This window comes from Nelumbo nucifera, chromosome 3 (genome assembly GCF_055504915.1).
Source record: "Nelumbo nucifera cultivar China Antique chromosome 3, China Antique-T2T, whole genome shotgun sequence".
In the NCBI taxonomy this organism is placed as follows: Eukaryota; Viridiplantae; Streptophyta; class Magnoliopsida; order Proteales; family Nelumbonaceae; genus Nelumbo; species Nelumbo nucifera.
The window spans coordinates 4471526-4499188 of NC_142651.1; the positions used below are offsets into that span (position 1 = coordinate 4471526).

Consider the following 27663-nt stretch of genomic DNA (forward strand, 5'->3'; position numbering starts at 1 on the left):
CCATAAACAGGTCTAATGGTAACTTGCATCCCTCTGTGATCAAATTCGTGTAACTGCTCTCCGTTATGAGGTGACTGGATTTTTCACGTGCATGATGCACCCTGATCTGTCCCCACTCCTTAATCCCCTCTGGTGTGAAATATTGGATACCCCAAAATAACTAAATTTAATCTACATATGTATACAAAATACAGGCAATTATCAGCGATGATTACCCCCTTAAATTTTCATTTTTGATAAAAGATCCCTTAAACTTTTACTTTGCAACAAGTATCCCATCCATTAGATTCCCACCAGTTAATTTCAAAAAAGATTCTCATCCAACTATTTAAATTTTTTAAAATTCCAAATCTACCTTTTTCTTATTTATTTGAACGATTTGTGATTAGATTAATTTTCTAAATATAATATTGAATTCCTCTAGTTTGTTTTAGTAGATCCTTTTAGATTGGTTGCTAGATTCAATATTTAGATGAAATGGTGGAGGTTTCTTTATAATAGATATAATTTTAAGGTTTCATTTGTTTTTTATTTATTTTTGGTTCATTGTAGAAAGGAGTGGGTAATTTTATATTTTAAGATGATGAGATGCATCATGCATTCATGTCAATGAAATGAAACAATAATTTACATAGAGTTGTTTTTCTATGTTATTGACATGATTATTATTATTTTAGCTAATTTTGTTTGGATAAAATGGAGATTTTTTTGGATGAATTAGGGTTTAAGAGAAAAGTACGAAGAAAAAAAGGAAAGTTTAGGTGGATGTTTTAGTAATTAAATACATTTCATCATTTGACTTAATGAATAAGGGGTATTGTTGTAAAGTGAAAGTTCAAGGTGTAATAGTCACTAGGGGTGCAAATGGATTCCAATCTGATCCTATTTGATCAAATTCGAATCACTCCTCTATTATATATTTATAAATATAAACATATAATACATATATGTTCTTTATTTATTTATAAATATATTTTATATTATATTTTTATAAATTTGTTATAAAAAGCGTGTATATACGATGAAAATAATTAAAAAATATTTATATTTTTGTTTTTACTTTATTTAAATTACTATATTTATTTTTCTTTCAATAATTTATTATTTTTTAAAGAAAACAAGTTGGATTGGATCAAATCCGAAGATCCGACTTATCGATAGGATTCAAATTCAAATTGAGTCTTTTCAAATCCAATCGGATCAGATCCAACATGAATAGTGTCGGATCAGATTCGTAATACGTTGATTTGAATCCGATTCGATCTGCTTGCATCCCTAATAGTCACTAACCCTGGGAGTATTTTTCTTGAAGATATTTTTGGGTCAATTAGGGTTTAAGAGAAAAGAATGAGGAAAAAATAATGAAAGTCAAGTGGATATTTTGATAATTTACTACATTTTGTTATCTTATTTTAATGGCTAAGGGGCATTGTTGCAAACTGAAAGATCAAGGTGTCTTTGTTGCAAATGAAATTTAAAGAGGATAATAGTTCTTAGGCTGCATTTGGCATTCCTTATTTTAAAGATTTATCTTTGCAGTTTAAATGCCCTTAAAATAAAGAATGCCAAATGCAGCCCTTAGGAGTCTTTGGAGAAAATGAATGTATTTTTAGATCAATTAGGTTTAAGAAAAATGACAAAGAGAAAAAATAAAGAAAGTTCAAATAAATATTTTGCTAATTTAATACATTTCATCCTCATTATTGCAAAATGAAAGTTAAGAAAGTCTTTTGTCACAAATGAAAGTTTAAGGGTAATAAATATGACTCTGGATCTCCTACTCACGCCTACCCATAATACACTACCCCTTACAGAATACTATACATAAGATGAGATGTTCTACATATATATAGCTGCAATAAATATGGACAGAGTTCTCGTGTAGAGGAGATCCGGACTCAATAAATATCCGTAATTACCAACCAATATCAATGGAGAATTCACATCTTCGCCCCACAACGCCCCGCAGACATCCCATATTGTAATGGAAACATCTCTCAGTGATATCTCATCATTTCCTGTACAATTAGAGTTCAAATCTGCGCCCGACCCGCTCTCGCCCCACAAATGCCCCACACACCCGTAGTGCGCCATCTGTCCCTTCACACGCTGTTCGCTTGTCCCGCGTGCGCGTCCGTTAGCCCCTCCCGTGAAATTGAGGGGCCTTGAGGATTAAGACACCAGAGGAAGCTTTGTGTAACCACGTACGTAGGTATCAAAATCGATCCAGTGAAAAAAATCAGAAGAGCTTGCTTGCAAACTCTCTTGATGAAGATGCCGACGACGCAGCGAGATCTCTAAGCTCTGAAATGCTCCTACCGAGTTGTAAAGCCACCCTCATTTCAAATAACTCTCCATTCTCTCTTCTCCCCGCTTTCCCTTCCTTGACAGTGGACTTTATGTACTCTTCCATGAGTCTAAAGAAGCCAGCAGAGCTCCGATACATCTCAAACACCATTCCTACTTGCCCACCATACTCCAAGGTATTCACCACGTTTTCCATAACTCCAGCAACCACACCCAAAAACACAGCCCAAGATCCATGCAACAGCAATCCCATTCCCACCAAAGCAGACCCAACGGCAGCCAGGCCAGTGAGTAAAGGACCAGTAATTGCTAAGATCTTTCTAACTTAAGCTAATTTTCTGAACCTCGCATACTCTTGGATATCTTTCCTCTTCAGCAGCTCTACAATCTGCTTCATTTCCTCTTCCAGCTTCCCACTCCAGCCGTTCTTCTCGGCTCTCCGATGACTGCGGCGTTTCTGCTGTTGCGGCCACCACACAACAGGCTCTACAGTTGCAGGGAACTTGTCGAGCATTGTTCCAAGCAGGGGAAGGGGGTAGGCCTTGTCAAGTGCCAATACCTTCTCCATGGCGTCCTTGACATCCATAGTAGTAGGATTGCCAAGGGCAAGGGTTGTTCGAATCTGCCCATTAAGCTGCTTGAACAGCCTATCAGCGTTATTTGTTCCTCGGCTAGTTGAGATGGCTGGATCTTGTTAATCACCAGCAGCATCCCAGTGGCTGCCGAATACAAAAGAGTGGATGAGAGCTTGAGCACAAGAAGTGGTGCTCCCACTGCTCCACATGTTGCTGCAAGTTGCCGCCGGTTTCTATGATTTCTGAAAAACCAAAACATCAGAAAAAAATAAGAAAAAAATAAGAAATGTGTGAAAGAAGTTCAAATATGAGAGCTGGAGAGTACCTCAGGATGATCGCCGGATCCGGAGGACAAAGTACTGTTGCCGCCGGTTTCTCTGATTTCTGAAAAACCAAAATATCAGAAAAAAAAAAAGAAAAAATAGGAAATGTGTGAAAAAGTTGAGCTGGAGAGTACCCGCCGGTTGTTGTAGATCGCCGGTGCCGGAGAAGGAGAAGAGAAGTCGGGTGAGGGGAGAAGAACGAGGGGTCAGGGACCAGCTGCATAGGATTTTGAGATTTCAAAGAATATGTTTTGGGAGTTTTGGGGCTAACGGGAGGAGTTAACGGACGTCCTGTTGGCCCCGCATGCGGAAAAAGCGAACAGCGTGTGAAGGGACAGATGGCGCACTACGGACGTGTGGGGAATTTGTGGGGCGAGAGCGGGTGGGGCGCAGATTTAAATTAATACAATTATCGGAAGATGTTCCCAATACAAAGATGTGCTGTGTGGGGCGCAGATGTGAAGTCCAACCGATAAACCTTGACGGATTAACAGACTCTTGTCACTCTTCTTTATTGCTTTCGACGGTTGCTCGGTCAACAGACCGCGTTCTTTGAATCCGGATTTGCTCATTGCAAATCGCGCCTCACACCAACATCACAGCCTCTTTTAAACATTACTTTTCCCGTACTTGATTTTGTCATTTATGGCAAGATGTTTCTATTACACGGCTGCGATGTGCCGTGAGGTTGGTGTAAAACGCAAATCCGGTTTCGCGTTCTTACAAGTTTTATCTGTCAAGCTGGCCAATCAGTTACGTGGTTTAACATCTAACCGTGAAAAGGAGCACTTCATCCTTCTTTACTGTTTTAAGGAGCGAACTGAACTCGACGGAGGAAGTCAAGTCCAGCTAATTCACACTGGAAGGATCAAGGATAAAAGTGAACGAACGTTCTTCAGTTGAAGTAGAGGCGTTCAATTGAGTTGAGCCGGCCAAACGTCCTGGCAAGGCCGGATGACAGTGCAGACATGGTGATGATGGAAATTGCAGCTTGAAGTTCTCGACCGAAACCCTAAATTATAGAAACAGGTCAGTCTTTTCAATCATTTTTGCCTCCTTTCTTCAATTTCTTTCCATCGCGTTGAAAACCCTAATTTATTAAACCAAACTTTAAATCGGAAGAATCAAGATCAGAAGTAATTAGGGAAAGATGGCGGCCACTGTTGATGGAGATGAGAGGGTAATGGCCGCAGCTCAACAGATTGTGAAGAGCTTAGGGACTTCAAAAAACGTTACGGAGGATATGATTTTGATCCTCTCCAGCTTCGACAATCGTCTCTCTACTATCACCGAGTTGCTTTCTAAAGGCGGTGGAGGTGCCGGTCGGAGCAAGACTGAAGAGCGATTCGAAGAAGCAGAGAAGATCGTTCTTCGATGGGAATCCAAGTCGGGTACTTATCGGCATCATTCTTCACCCTGGGAGGATTCCCCCGATGAGGCGGCTGCTTACCTCTCGGCCGTTGATGAGATCCTCCAGTTGACTGAGGATCTGACGCTGTCATCGGACGGCGAAGTCATGGACCGTGCTGAGAGCGTTCTGCAGCTTGCGATGTCAAGGCTTGAGGAGGAGTTCCGCCACATCCTGATCCGGAACACGGTCCCTCTCGATGCTGAGAAGCTTTATGGATCAATCCGTAGAATTTCGCTCTCATTTACCTCCAACGATGGAGACATTGAGGACTTTGAGAGCTCTGCTGAGGATGAACATGAGAGCTGCTCTGAGGAGAGAGGAGGGATCTTAGGGGATGATCTCTCTGCCGACTTGATCCATCCGGATGCAATTGCTGACCTCAAGGAGATAGCCGACAGGATGATTAGGTCGGGGTATGAGAAGGAGTGCTGTCAGGTTTACTGTAGTGTCCGTCGCGATACTTTGGATGAGTGTCTATCAATTCTTGGCATCGAGAAGCTGAGCATTGAGGAAGTGCAGAAGATTGAGTGGAAGTCACTGGATGAGAAGATGAAGAAGTGGATCCAGGCTGTTAAGATCGTGGTTAGAGTTATTTTGATAGGGGAGAGGCGGCTTTGTGATCAAGTTTTTGGTGGTTCTGAACTGATCAAAGAGGTCTGTTTTTCTGAGACTGCAAAAGGCTGTGTGATGCAGCTGCTTAATTTTGGTGAGGCAATTGCAATTGGACTAAGGTCTTCAGAGAAGCTATTTCGGATACTTGACATGTATGAGGCACTAGCAGATGTGTTGCCAGATTTGCAATCATTATTTTCTGATGAATCTTGCAATTTTGTCTATGGTGAGGCACGGGGTATACTGGCTGGGCTAGGTGAGGCAGCAAAAGGCACATTTGCTGAGTTTGAAAATGCTGTTCAAAGCGAGACGTCACGCAAAACAATCCAAGGTGGTGAGGTTCACCCACTGACACGTTATGTGATGAATTATATAAGATTGCTTGTAGATTACAGTGATTCACTAAATTTTCTCCTAGAAGGCAGTACTGATGATACAGATCGCTTCGATGGTGATAATGATGAGGCTTTGAAATTAGGCAGCACATCTCCAATAGGTAACCGTTTGCGATCATTAATTTCATCTCTGGAATCAAACCTTGAGGAAAAATCAAAGTACTATGAGGATACTGCAATGCAGTATGTATTCCTGATGAACAATATACTTTACATAGTTCAGAAAGTGAAAGATTCTGAGCTTGGCAAGCTTTTGGGAGATCACTGGGTCCGAAAGCGTCGCAGCCAGATACGGCAGTATGCTACGAGTTATCTTAGAGCTTCTTGGAGCAAGGTGCTATCTTGCTTAAAGGATGAAGGTATTGGGGGTGGTGGGAGCCTAAGTAATGTATCCAAGGTAGCTCTTAAGGAGAGGTTTAAGAGCTTTAACTTGGGTTTTGAAGAAATTTGTAGGAATCAGACAGCATGGAAGGTTCCAGATCCTCAACTTCGAGAAGAACTTCGAATATCTATATCAGAGAAAGTCCTTCCAGCATATCGCTCATTTGTGGGGAGGTTCGGTAGCCATCTTGAAAGTGGAAGACATGCTGGGAAGTACATAAAGTATACACCAGAGGATCTAGAGAACTATTTGTTGGACTTGTTTGAAGGAACACCTGCAGTTCTGCACAATCCAAGGAGAAAACTCAGTACATAGCAGTTGGGATTTGTGTATAGGTCAGCGTTCTGGTCACATCAGAGACTTGTTCCGAATTCAAATTGCCTGCTAAGTTACAGCTTGTATGCTTTTTATTCCTTGTTGTTTTAATGTCATAATCACATCATTTTGGAGTACTTAGGCATACTCGTCATATACTGTAATAATTATGTAAATGTAATATTCATCTTCTTCAGTTGTGAATCCCGTCAAGTTTCACTATTTATCAAAAAGAAAAAAAGTCCTCTCAAGTTAATTTGTTGTTGTGAATTCAAGTTAAGATTTTAAGTAGTTCTGTGCCCATAATTCTGTAAAACTAAAGGAATTCATTGATATATCCTTGGCTGCTTGCATCATCTAACTGCTATGATGTTACAGATACAGCTACATATTTTTTAAGTTCAGAGTTACCATTTATAAGTGCTCTAACTCAATGTTATATTTCTACCTCCTATAAATTGCATTGCAAAATACATAAAAAATTCACCAATAAATTTAGTTTGATCTATATATGTAGGTAAATGAACAGATTATTTCATTTAGGTTGAAAATGTTATAAATATAAAACAAAATCTCATAAACATAGAATTCATATTAAAAAGACTATGTATGTATTAAAAAAGAAATATATAAGTTGAATATAAATCATAAAAGAAATAAATTGTACTCCACACACACACACACACATGCCTTGAGGCTTTTCTTTTTTTGATAATTGAAAAAAAAAAGCATCAACTACCACACACGCAGGTCTTGAGGCTTATTCCCTGCTTCTCCAAGACTCAACTGTCACACTTCCATCTTTGATCTTTTAAAACCTTGACCAAGAGTTATTACAAATCCTCAGGCTTAATGTGGCTAAACACCTTTACTCTAATTCCTTCCCTCTCCAAGACCCAACCGCCTTGCCTCCACCTTTGCCCTTTAAAGTTCAAACCTTGATCTGTTTCAAGAGTTATCACAAATCCTTGGTGAAGTTGCTGAACTGCATGACTTTTGTTTTGTCTTTTAGTGGGTGAAATCCAGAATCTATGTAATATGGCATTTGAAGTCATAAGACACCTCAGATAGCTCAGACATGATGGAAGTATTCGTCTGAAATGACCATAAACTTCAAATCTTGATGGCACTCCAACATTCACAATTGAACAATCAAAACCTCTGTCTAAGAATGCCTCCTTTATTCTTTTATTTCTCTACTGCTGTCTGAGATGGGCAGACGGCAGACCACCTTCCCCCTTGAATCCTCTAAAACCAGACCTTCAGAATCTAATACTTCTTCATCATAATGAAAATATCTTCTTCAATTCTGCCACCCATCTCCCAATCCACCTCAAAAGAACAGGTTTTTCTCCTTCCATTTCTCAACATTCATCTCCAATATTAATTATAAAAAAAACATTCATCTCCAATATTAATTATAAAAAAAAACATTCATCTCCAATATTAATTATAAAAAAACATTCATCTCCAATATTAATTATCAAAAAAAAACCTTCATCTCCAATATTAATTATCAAAAAAAGAAAACATCTCCAATATTAATTATCAAAAAAGAAAACATCTCCAATATTGACTTCACGGTCTCCAACGAAGTACAAACCATCCTAGCCACTGCCATTCCCATTGAAGGCCTGTTCGAGAGGCCGTCCCTTCAGTTTGCAAAACATCATTACTTCTGTTCTTCAACAATAGCAAAATCTCTAGTTGGGTTTTTTGATTTCATCTAGGTGATGAAATGAAAGCGGTTTTGCAGTTGATATCCCACAATTTTATAATTAATATGCTCTGTTTTTGAGTTGGACTGGAAATTGCTTAATGAACTCTAATGTTTTAGATGGTGGTTGAGTTGTCTGGGAGGATGAAAAAACTTGATTGCAGGCTAAATACTACTTAGTACTTACAATATATCATATGTCTTCTGATAAAGAAAGATGTATTTATGTTTAGTGTTGGCAGTTTATAGCCAAATTGTGAAGTCTGGTTGCTATCTGACTTGACCTACTTTTGCCATTCTCATTGATGCATTCTGCAAATCAAGGAAAACCAAGGACATACTCCAAATGTTTGACTAAATGACAAAATGAGGTATTTCTCCCAACACAATGATCCATAACATAATTCTTTATGGTCTCTGCCAAGCTAAGAGAACTGTGATGCATACAGACTCTTGGATAGAATAGACGGGCTTAATGGGTTATCTAAATTGGATAGAATAGACGAGGCTCTCAAGCTGCTCGGATCATTAAGTAAGAATGAATTTGTTCTGGGGTTAAATGGGTATAGCTGTTTGATTGATGGATTGTTTAGAGCTGGTGTTAAGTGGTGGAGAATGTTTGAACAGAACATATTCCCTAACCTTGTATTATATGTTATTATGATCAAGGGGTACTCAAAAGCAGATAAGGCTGATGATGCAATGAAGTTATTGAACAAGATGATGGGGAGAGGTGTACTCAAAAGCAGATAAAGCTGATGATGCAATGTAGTTATTGAACAAGAAGATGGGGAGAGGTTTTGTCCTCGATTTTTAATCAAGGATTTTTCTGAGGTGGTTCTTTTGGACAAGGCTAAATCTCTCCAACATGAGATTTTGAAGGATAATTGCTTCCCTAACTGTGCTACTTATTCCATTTTTGTTTGCGGTTTGTGTAAAGAAGGGCTAATTGGTGAAGCACAGCAGAACTTCAATGAGATTTGTGTAACGAAGGGCTAATTGGTGAAGCACAACAGAACTTCAATGAGATGGAGAAGCTTGAGTTAGGATTGATACTTAAGGCCTACAAGCTACAACACCTCATGCAGCTTGCTGTATGGGGTTGTAGCAAACATTAAGTAGAGCCCTCAAGTTAACAGAGATGAGAATACCCTTGGGGTCTTTGATCAAATGGTGAAGAATGGGTGTCCTCCCACTTTAGATGTTCACTAAACACTGGGCAGTTGGCATCCTTGTGCTGGAAGGGGAAGTCACCACTAGCTTTCAGTCCTATTATTGACATGCATAAGGAGCCTTCTTAGTTAAAAAAGTGCAAGATAAAGTGGTGGAGGAGCTTTTCGGAACAAAGAAGTGTGGAAAAGGCAGTTAATGGTGCTGAAGACAGAATAGGCGAAGACTCTAGCCTCCCGTTTCCTGCACCAAGAAAACTTATATGCAATATTGGACTCTATAAAATGGATTTAAAGGGTTAAGAGAGGTCTTTGATCAAATGGTGAGGAATATTTGTACTCCTACTTTGGATGCTTACAAGACACTCCTGACATCCTTGTGTTGGAAGGGTAAGGTCCACCCGCCTTGGTTGAACCGTTGAAGTGTGTGAGGAGCATTCCTGTTTGGGGAGATGCGGAAGTTAAAAGGGGGCAGAAGAGCATTTCAAGCAAAGAAAGGTTGAAGAGGCAGTTTATAGATAATGGATTACACAAGATGGACATCAAGTACTAGCCTACTAGGTTGTTCATCTATCACTATAGATCATAATTGGATTGTCGCGCAGGAAGATTAGGTTAAGCCTTGAAAATCTCTTCAACCCGAGAACTTATAAATTATGATTTATGATCAATTTCCCCCAAGTTGTGTTCTGTTAGTTAATGGCCTTAGCCAAGAAGGGGATCTAGTCCTGTTTGCAGGCAATTTTGTTTACACATTAGAGGAAGGTTTCGTATCAATGCCTCCAGTGTGCAACCGGCTGATTTTATTCTCAAGGTACCACCATGTTTATTTATGGCCTTAAAAGTAGAATGAGGTTTGTGGATTACAATTTCGGGAGTGCTCTTCAATGTGAATTGGTTCATAAAACAAAAAACACAGTAAAACATATTGCTGGTTTTGTATGTGTATTTTGTTTTTAAAGAGCATTTTTCCATCTGGTGTTTTGATATCATAAAATTTGTTTTTGTTCTAAAATCCATTATTTCGACAGTTTTAAAAACACAAACTGTTTTTTAAGCAACATATGCCAACTTGTTCATATTTTTCAAAACAAAAGGTCAAAAACACAATTCAAGAACGTGTTTCAATTTTTCTACTGACATGCAATTTTAAAAAGAAATAAAAACAAAAACGTTCTCGTCCCAATGATGCCTGTCATGTAAGTTGTTCCCTGCTTTTGGTTGGGGAAAAATTCCATTTGTTTAGCCTGGCAACGTTCGCTAAAGCCAGGCAGAGGTTTGGTTTCTTGTAGGCAACCAGTAACTTCGCTTTGAGGTGTCGATATCTTCAATTCCTCTTGCTTCTAGCTCTAGGGCAAGTTTTGAGTAGTCATCGTCGCTATTTTTAAACTGTCATTGTCATCACCATATTTGTCGTAATTCATGACCCATTGTTAATATCGGCTGATAAAATATCTAAAAGTTCCCCTCACCTCCACTATCGGCTGATTAGAGATCTATCCCTCCCTTTTCTTACCTCCTCCTCTGTCAAACTTTTTTTCATCGTTAAATTCTTGTTTATTCCGTTATAAATGGGTAAAATACAAAAACCTCCCTTAAGTTTCTGATAATCATAAAAACCTCTCCTGTAATTTTACTTTAACAAAAATCTTCCTTGAATTTTTAAAAAATTCAACAAAAACCTCCCTTCCGTCATTGATCCAAACGAAAAACATTAAACCCATGCATCAAATAAATACCCATTATACCCTTTTTTAATTAGTTTATATATTTCTTGTGTTTTGGTACGACTAGTACTGGCCTCACTCAGCTTTGCTTGTTCCCCCTCACCACCTTCGATTCCGACCACTCTGGGCCCTTGATCTAGTCCACGGACAGCTTGGCCAAGGAGATTGTAAGGACGCCAACCTCCAGCTTGGCCTTCACCGACTCTAAACAATTTCTATTAGCTGGAACTACCTCCAGAACTTGTGAAGATATGCAATTGTAAGAGTTTTCTGTCACGAATTATCGGAACTGCCTCTAGAACTTGCGAAGATGTGCAATTGTAAGAGTTTTCTCTCACAAACTGTCGGAACTGCCTCCAGAACTTCTACACATGTGCCTTTAAAAAATTGACGGTAATAGCCAATTTCGGTGAAGTTTGATTGAGTAACTTTCCTAGCAAACTACTGGTTCCGCCGAACACTGATTACTTCCAATGAAAATGAATTCAATGAACCTTGAAGAGAAAAGGAGATGAGCCTCTGGCGATGATTAGCCGATGACTATTCTTTATGTTCCCTTTCATTCATGGCCTTTACGTTATTACCGCTGAAAATTTGAGTGTCCTCCTTCGTAAAAGCATTAACTCGATGTTTGTCCACAGAAACCAGAAATCAGGCTGGAACCCAAATTTTCCAAAAATATTTCAGATGAATTCTAAGATCAATTTATCTTTATTCCAACATGGGACACCCAATTCCTTGTTGTCCAATCATCCCTTTTTTCTCTTATGTTCAGTGTCTTCTTCTTTTACTCTTCTTTTGCAATTTCAACCCCAAGGAGTTATTTGAATAGATGTTCCTGTCTATCATCGAAGATTTTGCTTCAAACGTTCTTATCTCCCCTAACAAATGGTTCATCTGTGGATTCTACCCGATGGGCACAAACCGTACAACTTCTCAATCTGGTATACCAACTTAATGGACAAGACAATTGTATGGATGAACCGAGACAGACCCGTCAATGGTCATCAATACAAAGTTTCACTGCATAGGGATGGGAAAATGGTGTTTACAGCTTAATTATCTAGTCCACTAACACATCCGATGTCGATGCTTACCGATTCCCAGTACCCGTCCAACAATGATACTAGGAATTTCGTTCAGCAATGGGAACTGTACTCTAATTTCTCGTTCATTACAGGAGGAAGCATGGTGGAGAGGTATGGGAATAAAATAAAAGGAAAAAAAATGCTAGAGAGGGAAAGATGAAAAAAAGAAAACAAGAAATGTAAAGATAATGGAAGAAAAGCTAAGAGGGAGTCTAGAGATTCAGACCTAGTCGACGGATGAAAAACAGAGGATTGATTGGTAGAGGCGGTCGCTTCAGGTTACAAATGGAAGGAATTGAGGGAAGAAAAAAGAGAGGGAGAGAGAATGATTGAGAAAAATGGGGACCATAGTTGCAGTAGTGGTATGGGGTGGTCACAGTAGTTCAGCCACTACTGCCGCTCGAATAGATGAAATTGGTAACCGAGGGGGTGTTTGCAGTGACAGAAGAAAGTCAAACGATGGGAGATGAGGAGGAAGGGAAAAGATTAATTGAGAGAGAGAGAGAGAGAGAGAGAGAGAGAGAAAAGAAGAAGAAGAAGAAATTGAAGTAGAAGGTTGGAGGGGGGAGGGGGGAGTGCATGCCATTCCGCCACTGTGCTTCATGAGGAAGAAATAAACAATTCGAGTGGATTATGAAATTGTTGAGATAGGGGTATTTTAGTAAAAATAGAGCATAATAATTCGTAAAAGGGTAAAATAGGTATTTTAGAAAGATTGATCATCACTTTAACGTTTTTTCATGTTGGTTATTGATGAAAGGGAGGTATTTGTCGAATTTTTAAAAAATAGAGGGGAGGTTTTTGTATTTTACCCAAAATAAAAAACACTAGTGCCCTGCTTGGTTTGCAGGAATAGGGGTCTAGAATTGGAATTGGAATAGACTATTCCGATTCCAACTGTTTGGTTGGGTGGAACTGGAATCCCATTCCCATTTCTGCTGGAATGGCATTCCTCCATTTGAGGGAATGGTCATTCCCTGCCCCTCCCTTGGGAATTAAATCTCATTCGTGCTGATTCTAATTCCCATTTCAAACAGTACACGGAAATAGGCCATTTCGATCCCACCAAACAGACCCTAAAACTCCAAATCTCCAAGCATATGCTCCACCTCTTTATGTCCTAGTGTTCCAACTTAACAACCAAATCGGATTTCCTGCCCACTACTCTTTATCCACACACTATCCGCCTTCAGCCACACATCGCAATGTTATATTGTGAGATGTGCCATTGCAGTTGTGGGGTAGGGCACGGGTAGAGAAAGTAGTAGGAAATCCGGGTTGCATTACGACCCTGTTTGATGATTAAGTACTTGTTTCACAAGAAGTAATTATTTTAACAACCCTTTAGGCTGTTTGGTAACCCACTTTTTCAAGTCACTTATTATATTTGTAAGTACTTATTGGGGTGGGAATGTTTGGTAAGCTACTTTCCCCACAAGTGCTTATATTTATACAAATGACAATTTTAACCCTCACTTCACTCGTACATATATACAATACTTTTCACATGTTATACTATACATTTCAACTGAGATCCCACATGGATCCCCACATGGGCTGCCATGTGGATCCAATTAACAATAATAATAATAATAATAATAAATTATCATAATAATAATAATAAAAATAACCTTGTTTCAGATCCCACAGCGATAATGCCCAGTGGCCCAATTTGCATGAATAGGATCGACATGGGGACCACCACCACCGCCACGATGGTGGTGATCATATAGAGCGGGCAATGGGATCGACATCGTCGATGGTGGTAGAGGGCAATAGCCAGGGTATTGATGGTACTAAGGCTAGTTGTAGTTAGGGTATTGGGGAGGGTAAGGGGTTGCTGCGGCAAAAACGTAGCATTTTCCAGTGATTTTAGGCTAAGGAGGTTGGGGAGGATGGGGTGATGGGTGGCTGTGATGATTCTCATGTCTTCGCCTACTATTACAACCACCACCGCTACTGCTTCCAATATTTCCCATTTCCCCCTTTTTTCCTTTTTTTTTGTCTAAACTAAATGCCCTTCTCCTTCAACGACTAAAGAAAAAATAAAGAAACTGGTCCTTGAAAATTTTCAAAACCTAGTTTTGGAAGGCATTTGCAATCTCTGTATAAATTTTGAAGGGTTCGCTCTTGTTTCCAAAACTGATCAAATTCGAATAGATTGAACAGGAATGGAGAGAAGGAAGTTCAAAAATTAAACTTATTTGTTTTTCCTTGCTTTTTTTTTCTTGAAGAGGAGAGAATGAACAAGAATTTCGAAGATCTTTTTTGTCCTTGTTATTTTTCTTCTAACCTGTCCCTGATCCTTTCCGTTGCAGAAAATTTGAGGGAGGTCGATTAGCGGTGACTGGTAAGGATTCTGACTAGGGTTTTTGAAAATGTGAAGAAGGTTGAGTGGTGGACTGGTGGTGGAGGAAGAGGTGGGAGGGGGAAAGAAAGTAGAAAGGGGAATCCTTTTGATGTGTCCCCCCGCCTCCCCGGTATTGCGTTGCATTGTCACACAGTAGGCAATGTGTCCGCCGGTCATTCAGAGTTTCAGAAGTCACTTTTTCAAAGTACATTAAAAAAATAATTCTTCCCCACTTTTTTACCAAACACCTATTAATACTTAAAAATCATTTAATGTGTGGTCCCATGTCTTAAAAGAAATACTTATTAAAAGCGTTTACGAACACTACCTGCATCACCGTCACAAATCAGAGATCACCCTTGACGCCTTCACCCAAGCTTCTTCAAACAATATCCATTCTCCTGTTATTAGTAACTACTAGAGGAGAGTTATTTTATGCGAATGTAGAACAAATTCTAGTCATGAGAATTTCGCTTTATTTTAGTTCCTTGATGATTTCTCTTTTTTTTCGTAGATTCATCATTCATGCTTTGGAGAACTTGCAATTGAGGATTACTGCACGAGCATAGTAGCGTTAGACGCCTCCTTGCATCATGGCCCTGAAAAAATGTCAACAAAAAATCTTTTTGATAGGCCCCATCAACATCATAGTCCAGTCTGACTCTTGCTCCAGATCCTTTATCTATCCTTGCTACTCCGTTCCTCTCTACCAAAGCCCAAGGATTCATTCTCGGTTAAAGCATGCATCCCAGACTTTTCTCAGAACAGCCCTGCAGCCTTCACCATGGATGAGAACTCTTGAACTGTTAGGTCCTGACCCTTCTATATTGACGGAAGAGATGAAAGCAGATGACAAAAGAAGATGAAAAGGCCAGAAAAATATACAGATCAAGAGGGAACTCGAACCAAAAAAAAAAGAGCATACCTACCTTCATGAGTACAATTAGATTTACAATGTCTCCAATTATAGACCAAAGACCAGTATAAAATTCATACAAGAGGCAGGTGATGTGAAAACGGAATATTCATCAGTGGTGGAAAACAGGAACGGTCAACACACGGAATTAGGTCCTTTCAAACCCTGCTGTTCAGAGGAAGTGGCACAACACCATCAAAGAAGTCACCAAAGTAGTGAGGGGGCTCATGCACTAGCTTCGAGATAATATCTCTCAGAGTAATCACCCCTTCCAGGTTCCCATCATTGTCCACAACATAAATTCGATGTATTTTCTCAGAGTCAAGCTTCAGAATCACTTCTTTAACCGTGTTGTCCCTTCTACATGTAATTGTTCCACGCAACATAGGAGAAGCATCGTGATGATCTTCCAGATACTTTCGAACTGATGTCAGGAAGTTCTTAGCGGTGGTGGAGCTGCAAATGGATAAATACCAAATAAGCACACTTGGTCATGGTATAATTAACTACCAGAGAGGGTCTCCCTGTTCCCATATCTAGAATGACTATCGTGCAAGGGGAAAAAATCACTAGTTGGATCAAGTGGGAATATTCCCTACATGAAACCCTGTCATCTGGATGGTGTTCTAAATCAAATGTTAACTCATTTGTAAACAAACAAATAAAATAACTATTTAATATCGAACTTGCAGTTGCCATTGCTATGGACCGATTTTCTGGCTCTATTCTTTATCAAATGTACTCAAAATGGACTGACCAACAACTTTACTTGGTCCTCTTTCTGTTACTGACTTTTTGGCCTTGAAAATCCCACCCAAGAGAGTGGCAATGGAGCTTTTCCATCTTTCTCTTGCCTTTCTCAGAATTATATATTTTTTTCTCTGACACTTGACTAGATAGCTAGGGCTTAGTCTCCTTTTCTCATTCTACTTACTAAGCTAATACGATGGTAGCTGAATAATAGGGCTTCTCTCTACCAAAACAGCGTTAAAAGGGAGGGACCCTATCCACCTTAGACTCTAGGTTGTTCCTACCATTAGGGAACCACTTCAAGCATTGACCAATAAGAATCACCTACATCCCCTGCCGTTCCTCAACCACTCCCCTATTTTCTCTTATCCTAATCTCTCTTTCAATTTTTCAAATTGAGGTTAGAGAATAACTAGGAGAGATAAGAGAGATTCTAGGGTTTACTAACCTTGACTCACTCAACTGAATGTGAGTCCTAATAATTAGGAACCTTCAATGACTACCACAATGCAGGAACATATACATTGGTCCTTGTTGGTCCCACACTAACAATCTCCCACTTAGCCCAAGTGTGGTCAATGGTAAGAGGGCTGAGGGCATAGCTTGATAAGAACTCATGGTTATTCTCAAACACTTGGATAATTACTAATATAAACGCAGATCATGGTAGTCCCTCCTAAGATTGGAGTTTCTGACCATGCATCATAATGTTTACACTTGTAACCCTCAATGCAGTGGGTTATATTTACCGGTCCTGACTATGTTCTTATGCCTGAGGTACAAAGCTAGATTTATGGAAAAATTAGGAGACACTCTTTCCATTCTTAATACAAAGCCAAGTTTGTGGCAAAATGATATAACACAAGAGAAAGGAGTGGACTATAATAAAACCTTCTCTCCTGTTTCAAAAAAGTATTCATTACAAACCATAATGGCCTTATTGGTGCACTATGATATGGAACTACATCAAATGGATGTAAAAATAAATTTTCTAAATGGGGATCTTGAAGAGGAAACATACATGGATCAAACGGAGTGTTCCATAGCCAAGGGAAATGAACATTAGGTGTGTAAGTTAAAAAAGTCAAGTAAGCCTTCCGTCAATGGTATTCACAGCATTATAACGTCATTTAGCTTTTAAGAGAATGTTGTTGATTAGTGTATATACCTTAATACTAGTGGGAGTAGCTTTATTTTGCTGGTGTTGTATGTTGATGACATATTCATGGCTAGTAGAAACATTAGCTTACTTAACCAAATCAAAGGATTCCTTATTGAATAGTTTGACATGAAAGACATGGGAGAAGCATCCTATGTCTTAAGTATCGAGATCCATAGAGATAGAGACCACAAGACATTGGGTTTATCCTAAAGGGCATACATTAATTGGATATTGCAGAGGCTCGATATGGAGAATTGCATGCCAAGTGTAGTGCTTGTTAATAAAGGAGACAAGTTGATTATAAATGGCTGTCCTCAAATCCTATATGAAAAGGAAGACACGGAGAGATTTCCATATGCATATGCAATAGAGTATGATGTATGTGCTATACACAAGACTTGATATTGCTCTTGTAGTGTGAATGTTGAGCGGGTTTCAAAGTAATCCAAAAAGAGAATAGTGGAAAGCAAAAAAAGGTGTTTAGGCATTTACAAGGAACTAAGGACCACTTAGTTACAGAAAAAGTAGACAAACTTGAGCTGTTGGGTTACACGCTCAACTTTTGCCGAGTGCCCTAATATCAAAAGGTCTGCATTAGGATATGTTTTTTTGCTTGTGGGAGGAGCTATTTTGGAAAATTACTAAACAAAAACTTAGGACGCCCTCCACAATGGAAGCAAAATTCATAGGATGTTCATGATGTCACGACACATGCAATTTGGTTGAAGAATTTCATCACAGGACTCGCTGCTTTAGTGCTTGACTATGTGGATAAGTCAATAATGCTACTCTATGACAATTTTGCATTTGTGTTCTTTTGGAAGAACAACAAAATTAACAACCAAAATAAGTACATTGACTTAAAGTACTTAGTAGTGAGGGATAGAGTGCAAGAATGGAAAATTATCATCGAGCGTGTAAGAACTAAACTTATGATTGCAAATCCATTGACTAAGGGGTTGCCTCCTAATGTGTTTACAAACCATGTTAGAAACATGAGAATTGTCAATTAATTTGCAGAATTTAAATAATGACACGTGTCAGCCATCAAGTTCTCTAGTTCTTGTAATCCTGCACCTGTCTATCTATCTTGTGCACATTATAGTAATAGACAAGCATAAAAACACAACTAGGGCATGTAAATATAATCCATTGCACTAAGAGTTACAAGTGTAAACATCATGATGCATGGTCAAAAGCTCTAATCTTAGGAGGGACTACCATGATTTTTGTTTACATTAGTAATTGCCTAAGTGCTTGAGAAGCACCATTAACTCTGATCAATCTATGCCCCCTTACCATTGACCACACTTGGTCCATGTGAGAGATTGTTAGTGTGGGACCCACAAAGACCAACATATATGGCCCTACATTGTGGTCATTGAGGGTCCCTAATTGTTAGGACTCCCCTTCATTTGAGTCAAGGCTAGTAAACCCTATAACCTCTCTTATCTCTCCTAATTATTCTCTAACTTTTATCTAAAACTTTGAAAGAGATAAGGATAAGAGAAAATAGGGGAATGGTTGAGGAAAGGTAGGGAATGTGAGTGATTCCTATTGGTCAATGCTTGAAGTGGTTCCCTAATGGGAGGAACCACCTAGAGTCTAAGGTGGATAGGGTCCCTTCATCTTAAGGTGTTTTGGTAGAGAGAAGCCCCATTATTCAACTACCATCATACTTGCTTTGGTAAGTAGAGGGAACTGTTGATAGAGGGAGACTAGGCCCTAGCTATCTAGTCAAGTGCTATAGAAAAAGAAAAATAATTCTGAAAGGCAAGAAAAGGATCAAACAGCTCCATTGGCATTCTCTTGGGCGAGATTTTCAAGATCAAAAGGTTAAAGAAGCAGAAAGAGGATCAAGTAAAGTTGTTGGTCAGTCCATTTTGAGTATATTTGATAAAGAATAGAGCCAGAAATCTGTCCATAGCAATGGAAACTGTAAGTACATTTTAATTAGTTATTTTATTTTGTTTGTTTTACAAATGAGTTGACATTCAATCAGCCCAAATAGAGGGATCTTGTGGCCAATAACAGGGGACCTAATGGATTGGCCACATGTTCAACCCCATAATCTATACCATCCATGTGTCCCACCTTGTGTAGTTGTATTAGCTAATAAAGTATAAGATTTGCATATAAAAGTAGGCTTATTTTGTATGCTTTGCAATGTATTTTGATTTGAAAGTTTTCTCATGATGGAGAGAAAAATGGAGACACCTTTTGGGCTCCAAAGTCCAAATTAGCTTTCCATATGTAAGATTTCATGGTCACTCAGGGAAATTCACTAACAACCTGATTAACAAACCTACTTCTATATTCAATCTGGTCAGCTACTTATTGGTTGGTCTAGAACATGGACCACTCAAAGAATATACTGCTAATAGGAAGACAACTCAACACAAAAGTGCATTGTGCAAAACAACATTGGAAACAACAATCTAGCCTGTAAAATAACAGATTATTTTTAATAATTTATGCTCTGGAACCGCTGTTTGTTAATACAGACAGTCAATGAAATACAGAAAGCATAACAATGAAACAGACCTGTGATCTTTATATATTTCTGGAGCAGTTAGTAGGAACTGAACATCTCTGATGCTTATATTGCCAATTGCCTTTGTTCCTCCACCTTCGACCACAGGAATCCCCCCAATTCCCTTCTCTCTCATCAGTTTAAATGCTTTGATAACTGGTTCATCTTCATGCACCTAAAAAAGAGGGAAAAGGCATTCAGGATCAATTACTAGTTGAATGATAACTCCCTAACATAAATTAACAAGGAAACATCACCCTCCAATGCCATTGCTTCAACTTTAAATAAATAAGGGCTTTTCCATCTCCAGTTCTTGTTAAAAGGACATCATACAAGGTCTAAGATGTTTTGTGCCACACCACTTCTGATTTCAGAAATGCACAATTGGAAGACAGCTAGCAGTAGCACCTCACCTTCACACAAAATATATTTTTTTTACCAGTGTCGGTGGAAGTAGTGAAGGTATACAAGTAAAATCCCAAGAACTCAGCCACCAATCCAGGCAATGATACTACTGAAGTAGGTCACTCATTGAAATTCCTGATATGGTTGCCAGATATAGACTTGGCTGATCTAGGAAATCATATGGAATAAAGAGTCCACAGTGGAGTTCAATATCTTCTCTTTAATCTAGCAGATTGGTCCCAAAGGACTGCTGAATATGTCTGTGTCCATTCATCTTACTAAAATCAGGGTTTTGCTCGATCCGTATCTTCTCATATCCCATCAAAACTAATATTCTGAGACCTGACAACAAATTTCCTCTCATCAAACCTTCAGATCCCACATCTTCCTGGGTTTAGTACAAGGTATTTATCATAGTATAGCTTCATATACTTTTGGTTGAAAAGTAAGGTTTCATGTATTGATATAATTGAAAATTGGGAGCAATCTTCAACTCCTTTCTGATTGAGAGCCAATAGAATGTTCAATTTTTTTTTGGAAAAGCTTACAGAGGTCCACTCTCTAATCACCAAATAAGTCATCCCTGAATATGCTAAGATGGTTAAGAACAAAAAATTACTTGCTGTTCCATTTGAAACAATACTTATACAAGTATAGGAGAATCATACACAATTTTTCCAAGAAATAATGCATGGACATTTCTAATTATCTGGATAACTTTACATGCTTAATCTACATGTATCAGGCATATTGTGCATCCAATACAACAAGGGGTACCTCATGGACACATACACATATAGGATGAATATACCAGGAATTTGTACACGCCTTATCTTAACAAATTGTTATATTTCATCTAATTTTGCAAGCTGTAAGCATTAAAGAATGATACTAAGCAAGAACAAGTAAATAAACATAAAAATATGGTATCAGCACCACACAAGGAGATCTATCAAGGTCCATTACCAATGACAGTCCTGACTATCTGGGGTCTTGGGAGGGGTAGACTGGATGTGGACCTAGCCTTTGGCATTTTTTACACAATAGATATCTATCAATATCTATGATCCATGCCCTATATCTCAACTGGATAGCCATATCTCCTTTTAAAGTATGATACTCTATGTCAGTATCCATATTTTGGCATCTTAGCACCACATAACATTAAAACTGCATATGGGACAATGACAGGCACCAAAATAAAATCAAATGGACCTGAAGATATTTAGGAGCATGCATATGCATGCATGTATGTATGTATGTAGATAGATACCAACATAAGGGGAAAAACAACAAGGCACCTTGATTAATTGATTTGGCTTCATAATTGGAAGGCTGAGGTCAGAGAGTTTTTTCTTTCCCCAATTCTCAAACCAATGAAGCCCAACACATTCTGCCAGCATGTGAACAACAGCCGATTGAGTGATGATGTTATCAATCTTTTGTTCCCCCAGGTCAACCACAGGAAGGCTTTTCATTTTGTATTTGGATAGAAGCAACAACATCGTCAAAAAGCTATCAGATTTCTGCAGGGGAAGAAATGGGGCCCAACGGAATGTCCCTGAGATGTCTCCAACCTGTGAGATTGTCAGGTAAGGTTTAAGGTACAGATTTGAAGTGAAAGAAGAGAAGCAGAAAAGAAGATGAGGTAAAACGGAAACCAATTTTATGCATTATAAAAAGTAAAACCTTTGTATCCTTGTAGAACTCAGAAGAAGCCAGATTCTCAAAAAAGCTTCCATCCATTGTCGTAGCTGCAACTTCAGACTGCCAAGAATAACAGCTGTTACAGTTTTCAGGTAGGGTAGAGAAAAACTTCAAGAAGGCAAGAAGAAAAGGCCAAATCAGCACTTTCCTGTTCTTTTTTTTTTTTGATAATTCTTTCCTATTCTAAATTGTTCTATTCATTTTTTTTATGAATGAAGATAATTTATTAATTCAGAAAAAAAGGCAGTACAGGGAACCCAAAAGAGGCACGAGCTGTTACCTCTTCAGAGTAGTATTACATCAAAATGAAAACAGAATTAGCCATAAATACAATTACAAAGCAGCCCAAAATAAATGTTCCCTTGTAGCCCCCTGCTTAGCTAACCCATCCACTAAGGTGTTTGCTGATCTTCCCATCCAAAGAGAGGTAACAGTCATATTTCTTATAAGCCAGTTGACTTTCCTTAATAAGTCTTTGTGTCACCACATGGCTGAAGCTGGGTCTGTCAGCCATCCCACAACAATTTGAGAGTCTCCTTCAACTACCAAGTGCTGAACTCCTAATTGTTACCAGATTCAAAAGTAATGGACAGTAATTTCCTAGTTTTACTTCTTTTATCCAAGACTTCTAAGCAATCAGACCAGTTAAATTATCATAATAAAGAGAAATTTAATAGAACAGGATCTACGTAACCAATGCCATATTTCTGGTACAATAATTAGATGGCGGTGAAAGTGATTATTGAGTTTCAGCCCTGTTTAACCCAGTTTCACATAAGAGGTATAAGGTAGATATCCCTCCATTTTCTTAAAAAGAGTGAAAAATACTCAAATGAAGATAAGAACCTAAATCAGATCAATATTTGTCCATTCTCTTCAGACTAAACGGGTATTAGTCTTTAGTTTCTAGAATTTGGAGAGAACTTTTTTTATATCTTCAATGAGCATTGACTCAAAGGAATCTCCTGTTGCAGAAAGCTTTTTTTTTTTATATGGGATCCCAAGAATAGCTGAAGTTCTGGAATTCATATAATGTAATAACCAGATTATCCCTGTTGGATCACTTCATAGTATTCAATTGATAAGAGTGGAAAATCCATCCTTTACAGTGAGAAGAGAAAATGAAAGACTTAAACTCAACACAGCCTCAACCCCAACTATTTGGGTCCGGTAAATGATTCCTATCCCAACATTTTTTTTTTGATAGATGATTCCTATCCCAACATTGCACTCTATCAAGAAATTAAAACTAAATTCTAACATCTGTTCTGTAGCAACTTCAACAAGGTGGCACTCCCAGAGATCATGGATGCTCACTTGGGGTGTGGTCATGCTAGTGTATTTAAAGAAATTGAAACCCAGAATTTTCTTCAATACCATCTTAATATGTCTAAACACCAAAGCATTCCAGTGCATATAAACATTTATTCCTAGAATAAATTGTATCTGAGCATTGAGACACTGAAATAGAACAATGCCTCTATTACGGTATATTACAAATGCCCAACCTGGGGTTTCCAAGTTCCAACAACAGATACCCACCCCATTTTTCTAAAATTACAATTACCCCTCTAGACAGAACTCAAAAAGGAGAAACTCTTAATGACAAATATGCAATGGCATAAATAACTTCTAATATTTCACATACATACTGAATCCTTATTCCAACTACACCCCATTTGTATATTACCAATATTGCTCCTATTCTTTCCTGTTAAATATATGATCACCAAAAACCAAAAGAACTCTATCATCTTCAATCTACTTGGTTTCAATGTCATCATACTTAACCTAAATGTCCTACAAAGGAAACTAAAGTAACTTTTAACTGAAATATCCAAATAATGTACCAAAAAGGGCAATTTGATCCTTGAAAAGGTTTAAGGGAACCAAATCATTGGCAAGGTTAAAAATTTTCATCATGAAATTCTAAACGCATCATGTGACAATATGCTATTTGACAAAGTGAGAGTATCTTTTATTGTTATTATTGGAGACCCCAGGTAGGGTATTTGTAATTTACCCCCTATATTATTGTTGTAGCTGTTATTTTTCTCAATTAGGCTAACACAATGTATCTCTAAATGTAAGTAATTGTTACATATAACCACTTAAGGTTGGTATGCAAACCTGATGCAAAAGCCATACAACAATTCCTGCAAACTCTACAATGCCGATGTATCTGTCAATCCAACTAGCATCTTCTGGTGCCTCAACATTCCGTACAGGTGCACTCAGGATTTTGTGTTCAGATAGTATTCTGACAGCCTCAGCCAGACTGGAATCCGAGTTAATCTCAATTACTGGATACAGATTGTCAAAAGGAAAAGAAAAGGGGTCTTAATATCATGTTCTTCAGAGATGTATCAACTCTGAGTTCTGGACAATGTAGGAAAAAAACAAAGAAGAGACATTATAAAGACTGATAGGTGGAAAATATTGAAAGTTACCAGCATGTCCTAAGGCTCAGTTTGGAAGGAGTGCAAATACACAGTGCAAAGCCTTGTATTTTGTATTTCTAAACCTGTATTTGCACTGTACATATTTGTATTTGTGCTCTTCCCAAACTGAGCCATATGGTAAAAAAAAATGTGCAATAAAACTGAAATGAAAACAGACATACAAACATGAATAGGATGATGCACCGAGGCCAAAAATTTTTTTCCAATTGGTTGACATTTTGTCTCTGATTTTATGTAAACAAAAATATTAAAAAGAAAAAGGAACTCCCAAGTTAATATGCCAATATGATAAGTTCCAGTCCCATATGCATGTATTCAATGATGCACAGAGTTCGAATGCAAGTAGGAGTCCCAAGGAGTGAAACTTACCATGCACATTTGCCTTAGAATAGGCTTATCACAGTTATTCCAATCCTGGTGAAAGTAACAAATAAGCTTATAAATAGGACAGCATTGTATGGACACAGAGAAGGGGTGATCTCTCCAGCTAGTAGATTTTTTGAATACCACCATGAAGACAAAGTACTGGATTGAGAGGCTACACTGGCCGAAAAGTAGTTGTCTTCTATCTAATATAACTCAAACCTCTTTTGTTTATATAAACAGATTAGATAATCAAGCTGCACACACACTATGACACTAGCTTATGTGGCCTGTAAGGCACAACTACAAGTATCTCTCCTACCAGGACAATCTGTACAATTTTCAGTTACTCAATGATAGCTCGGCTGCTTCTTTTTTTGAAAAAAAAAAGGAAAAAGGGGTAATCATGGGCTGGGCAAGGCCGGGCTTAGCACCTATGATAAGGGTTCAAGTCCGGGCCCATGCTGGAGTCTATACAGGCCCAGGCCAGTCTTCCAGGCTTATAACATACAATATATGTATGAAGTATTTTATAGTCTATAATATAATATATAATATGCATTATATCTTCCATATTATAAACATTACATATACACATATATTTGTATAATATATTTTTGTGGGCTGGGCCTGGCTTCCAGGCCAGTCTCAAAATGAACACCCCTAACACAGAGACAGGAATCAGAAACCAATGTCTGTATAATAGTCTAACTGAGCAAGGTGAAAAAACATAGAAACATGGACATCTCTATATAGAAAAAATATGAACTATTAAGGTATTCCATTTTTTATTGTAACATTATATACCCATAAAAATGTCTAGAAGTTTACATTTGTTAATAATGTTTTATAGGACAAAATAGCATACATTGTGTGTATACACACACACACACACATATATATATATATATAGCATGTAACCTTATCAAAGTGTTTTTTTCCTCAAAATTGTTTTTGACAAGTTTTGTCCTCGAAATAATTATCACTAGCCAGTTTTTTTTTGGAATAATAAAGTGCAGGTTACAGGTTCAGGTTAAGATCTCAGAGTTCTTCTCTATTTTGTAGTCTAATTCTAATACGTTAAGATCTCAGTGAAGGTTACAGACATCAATTTGTTATAAACCACCAACTGTTAATTTACAAATACAGAGATACAGACACAGACGTCATGTTCAAACCTCCAAAATTCAATAGCTTTTATAGAAGAACAGTGCAAACATTATGGAATAGGACACTGTTGGCGGGAAAAGAAATCCTGACCGAAGGAAGAGGGAGGAAAAGGTTTCATTTCTTTCAAGAGTAATTGTTAGTAAGTTTATTTATTTATTTATTTATTTATTAAAGATGAGGTAAAACTTCTAACTGGGGGTAGTGTAGTTTAGGCAGTCCTTTGTAATTTTCCAATTTCTAATGAAACATAAGCAAACGTAGCTTTACCTGTTCACACTAATGCAAGTTGGTCATGGCATTATCAACATTCCACAACTCCGAAAGATTCTTTAATCGAGAAAATGGTATGAACTAAGCATGGAGAAGGTGATATACGCGTAGATGAATCACTTAAGTGAGAATTATCAAAAAAAAAATCACTTAAGTGATAGTTTAGGCTGCATTTATTTCCTTGTAAAAGGAACGTGGAACAAAGTTTTGGGTGTAAAAGACCCATAGTATAGCTGAGGTTCAAAAGATTGAAAGGTTTTCCGCCCTTTTAAGGCGAAACAGGCCGAGCTTAAGGAAAAAAGTTACTTCGATGTCAAGATAATGGCACCATTTGATAGAGTAAAAACTTAAAAGTTGGATGAAGGATCGTTGATTCACTGAAATTTTCTTCCTACCATGCTTACCTTACTGATCTTCTATTAATTAGATTCAAAAGTGAAGCTCGTTATTAAATAAATCCTAATATATAAGCAACTCAAAATTAAAAAAAAAAAAAAGAAGAAAAAGGACAGAGAAGAAAAAGCACTGAAGACGAAAGAAATGAAGTAAAGTTAAGAGAGGTGACCTTCAGAAGAAGGGGCTGGGGGAAATGAGGAGACGGGGATGCTTTCGAAGCAGGAGTTTAGCTTCTCCGACGGTGTCAATTGAGGCTCTTGAATTTCCCATAAATCCTCCACTTTCAGTCCTAATTTTGCTTCAGGACTTCGTGGGCTCAATTCCATGCTTAATTACAGATCCCAGATTCGAGATCTCTCTCTCTCTCTCTCTCTCTCTCATACACGGACAGAATAAGAATTTCTTAGACCGACAAGCTCTCTTTCTCTATTAACTGTCTCTCTCTCTTTCTCGCTCGCTCGCTCTCTCTCTCTCTCTCTCTCTCTCTCTCCTTCACTGCAACTTCAATCGATCACTGACAACTTTGAAGACTGAGCTTTAGGACCATTGCCTACGAGGACCATGGATAACGATGCTCCTTATGCTCACCTACTAGGGTGATGATAATCTAATGAGGAAGTCCGTACATGACCGTAATATCACAACCGTCGGATTCGAGCAGCTGAAGGATTTAAGAGGAGTGTGGGGTCTAACTCCATCGAACCAATCCTATAAATTGCTTGGGGACACCATAGTACGGTTGTTGTTGAAACACCATATATTTGCTATAAACTATATTTTGACAATACTTTCCTTGGGGTTCGTTCTTATCTTCGCCGCCAATATTTTTATAGGCGGAGCGGACACCCGGATCAGACCGGACGAGCCGGATTATGCCGTAGGCACTTGGCATCCGAACCTAATCTTATAAACCGAATCAAGCCGGTTGATCCAAAGATGGTGTTTGGTCATCATATTAGCGCCACGTAGGCATTTCAAAGGTTTCTTATTTGATTGATTGGTTGGTTTCAGATAAAAATGATTATAATTCTTTACCTCAATTTTTGTAAAAGTCATTTTTTAGAAATCATTTTTTCACGTTTATTAGGAAAAGCATTTTTCCCACGTGAGAATGACTGAATGATCAGAAATAAATAATAAAAGTTGGGATCTATTTAT

At 38.2% G+C, this 27663-nt stretch overlaps 2 protein-coding genes and 1 pseudogene across 4 annotated transcripts; 1 reads left to right on the forward strand and 2 right to left on the reverse strand.

Moving 5' to 3' along the window:
- Nucleotides 1–1690: 1690 nt before the first annotated feature.
- On the reverse strand, nucleotides 1691–3408 carry LOC148800918 (putative F-box protein At4g22030 pseudogene; annotated as a pseudogene). Its single transcript, XR_016084711.1, has 3 exons — nucleotides 3340–3408; nucleotides 3208–3266; nucleotides 1691–3124 (listed from the first exon to the last, which is right to left on the reverse strand). The product of XR_016084711.1 is annotated as a putative F-box protein At4g22030 pseudogene (transcript).
- Nucleotides 3409–3851: 443 nt separating this feature from the next.
- Nucleotides 3852–6576, forward strand: LOC104592900 (exocyst complex component EXO70B1). The gene is made up of 2 exons (XM_010252439.3): nucleotides 3852–4234; nucleotides 4328–6576. Exon 2 carries the CDS (start codon nucleotides 4356–4358, stop codon nucleotides 6318–6320), a length of 1965 nt encoding a protein of 654 aa, XP_010250741.1. The 5' UTR covers nucleotides 3852–4234; nucleotides 4328–4355; the 3' UTR covers nucleotides 6321–6576.
- An 8084-nt stretch (nucleotides 6577–14660) lies between these two features.
- On the reverse strand, nucleotides 14661–27106 carry KING1 (SNF1-related protein kinase regulatory subunit gamma 1). 2 transcript variants are annotated; one of them, XR_016083482.1, is made up of 7 exons: nucleotides 26675–27106; nucleotides 23975–24147; nucleotides 21827–21904; nucleotides 21439–21714; nucleotides 19744–19907; nucleotides 15301–15743; nucleotides 14661–15148 (listed from the first exon to the last, which is right to left on the reverse strand). XR_016083482.1 is itself a non-coding variant. In XM_010252440.3 (6 exons), exons 1-6 carry the CDS (start codon nucleotides 26829–26831, stop codon nucleotides 15446–15448), a joined length of 1146 nt encoding a protein of 381 aa, XP_010250742.1. In that variant the 5' UTR covers nucleotides 26832–27106; the 3' UTR covers nucleotides 15272–15445. The 2 variants fall into 2 exon arrangements, 1 of the variants encoding a protein (XP_010250742.1); XM_010252440.3 differs by lacking the exon at nucleotides 14661–15148 and having other exon boundaries at nucleotides 15272–15743.
- Nucleotides 27107–27663: the final 557 nt, after the last annotated feature.

What these genes read in the sequence shown, in the direction of transcription:
- LOC104592900 (XM_010252439.3), top strand. Translation starts at nt 4,356, where the DNA reads ATGGCGGCCACTGTTGATGGAGATGAGAGGGTAATGGCCGCAGCTCAA.
- KING1 (XM_010252440.3), bottom strand. Translation starts at nt 26,831, where the DNA reads ATGGAATTGAGCCCACGAAGTCCTGAAGCAAAATTAGGACTGAAAGTG. An exon ending in TTGTATGGCTTTTGCATCAG is followed by an intron (nt 21,905 to 23,974) that starts GTTTGCATACCA and finishes TATTCTTGGCAG; the next exon opens with TCTGAAGTTGCAGCTACGAC. An exon ending in AGTTCTACAAGGATACAAAG is followed by an intron (nt 21,715 to 21,826) that starts GTTTTACTTTTT and finishes ACAATCTCACAG; the next exon opens with GTTGGAGACATCTCAGGGAC.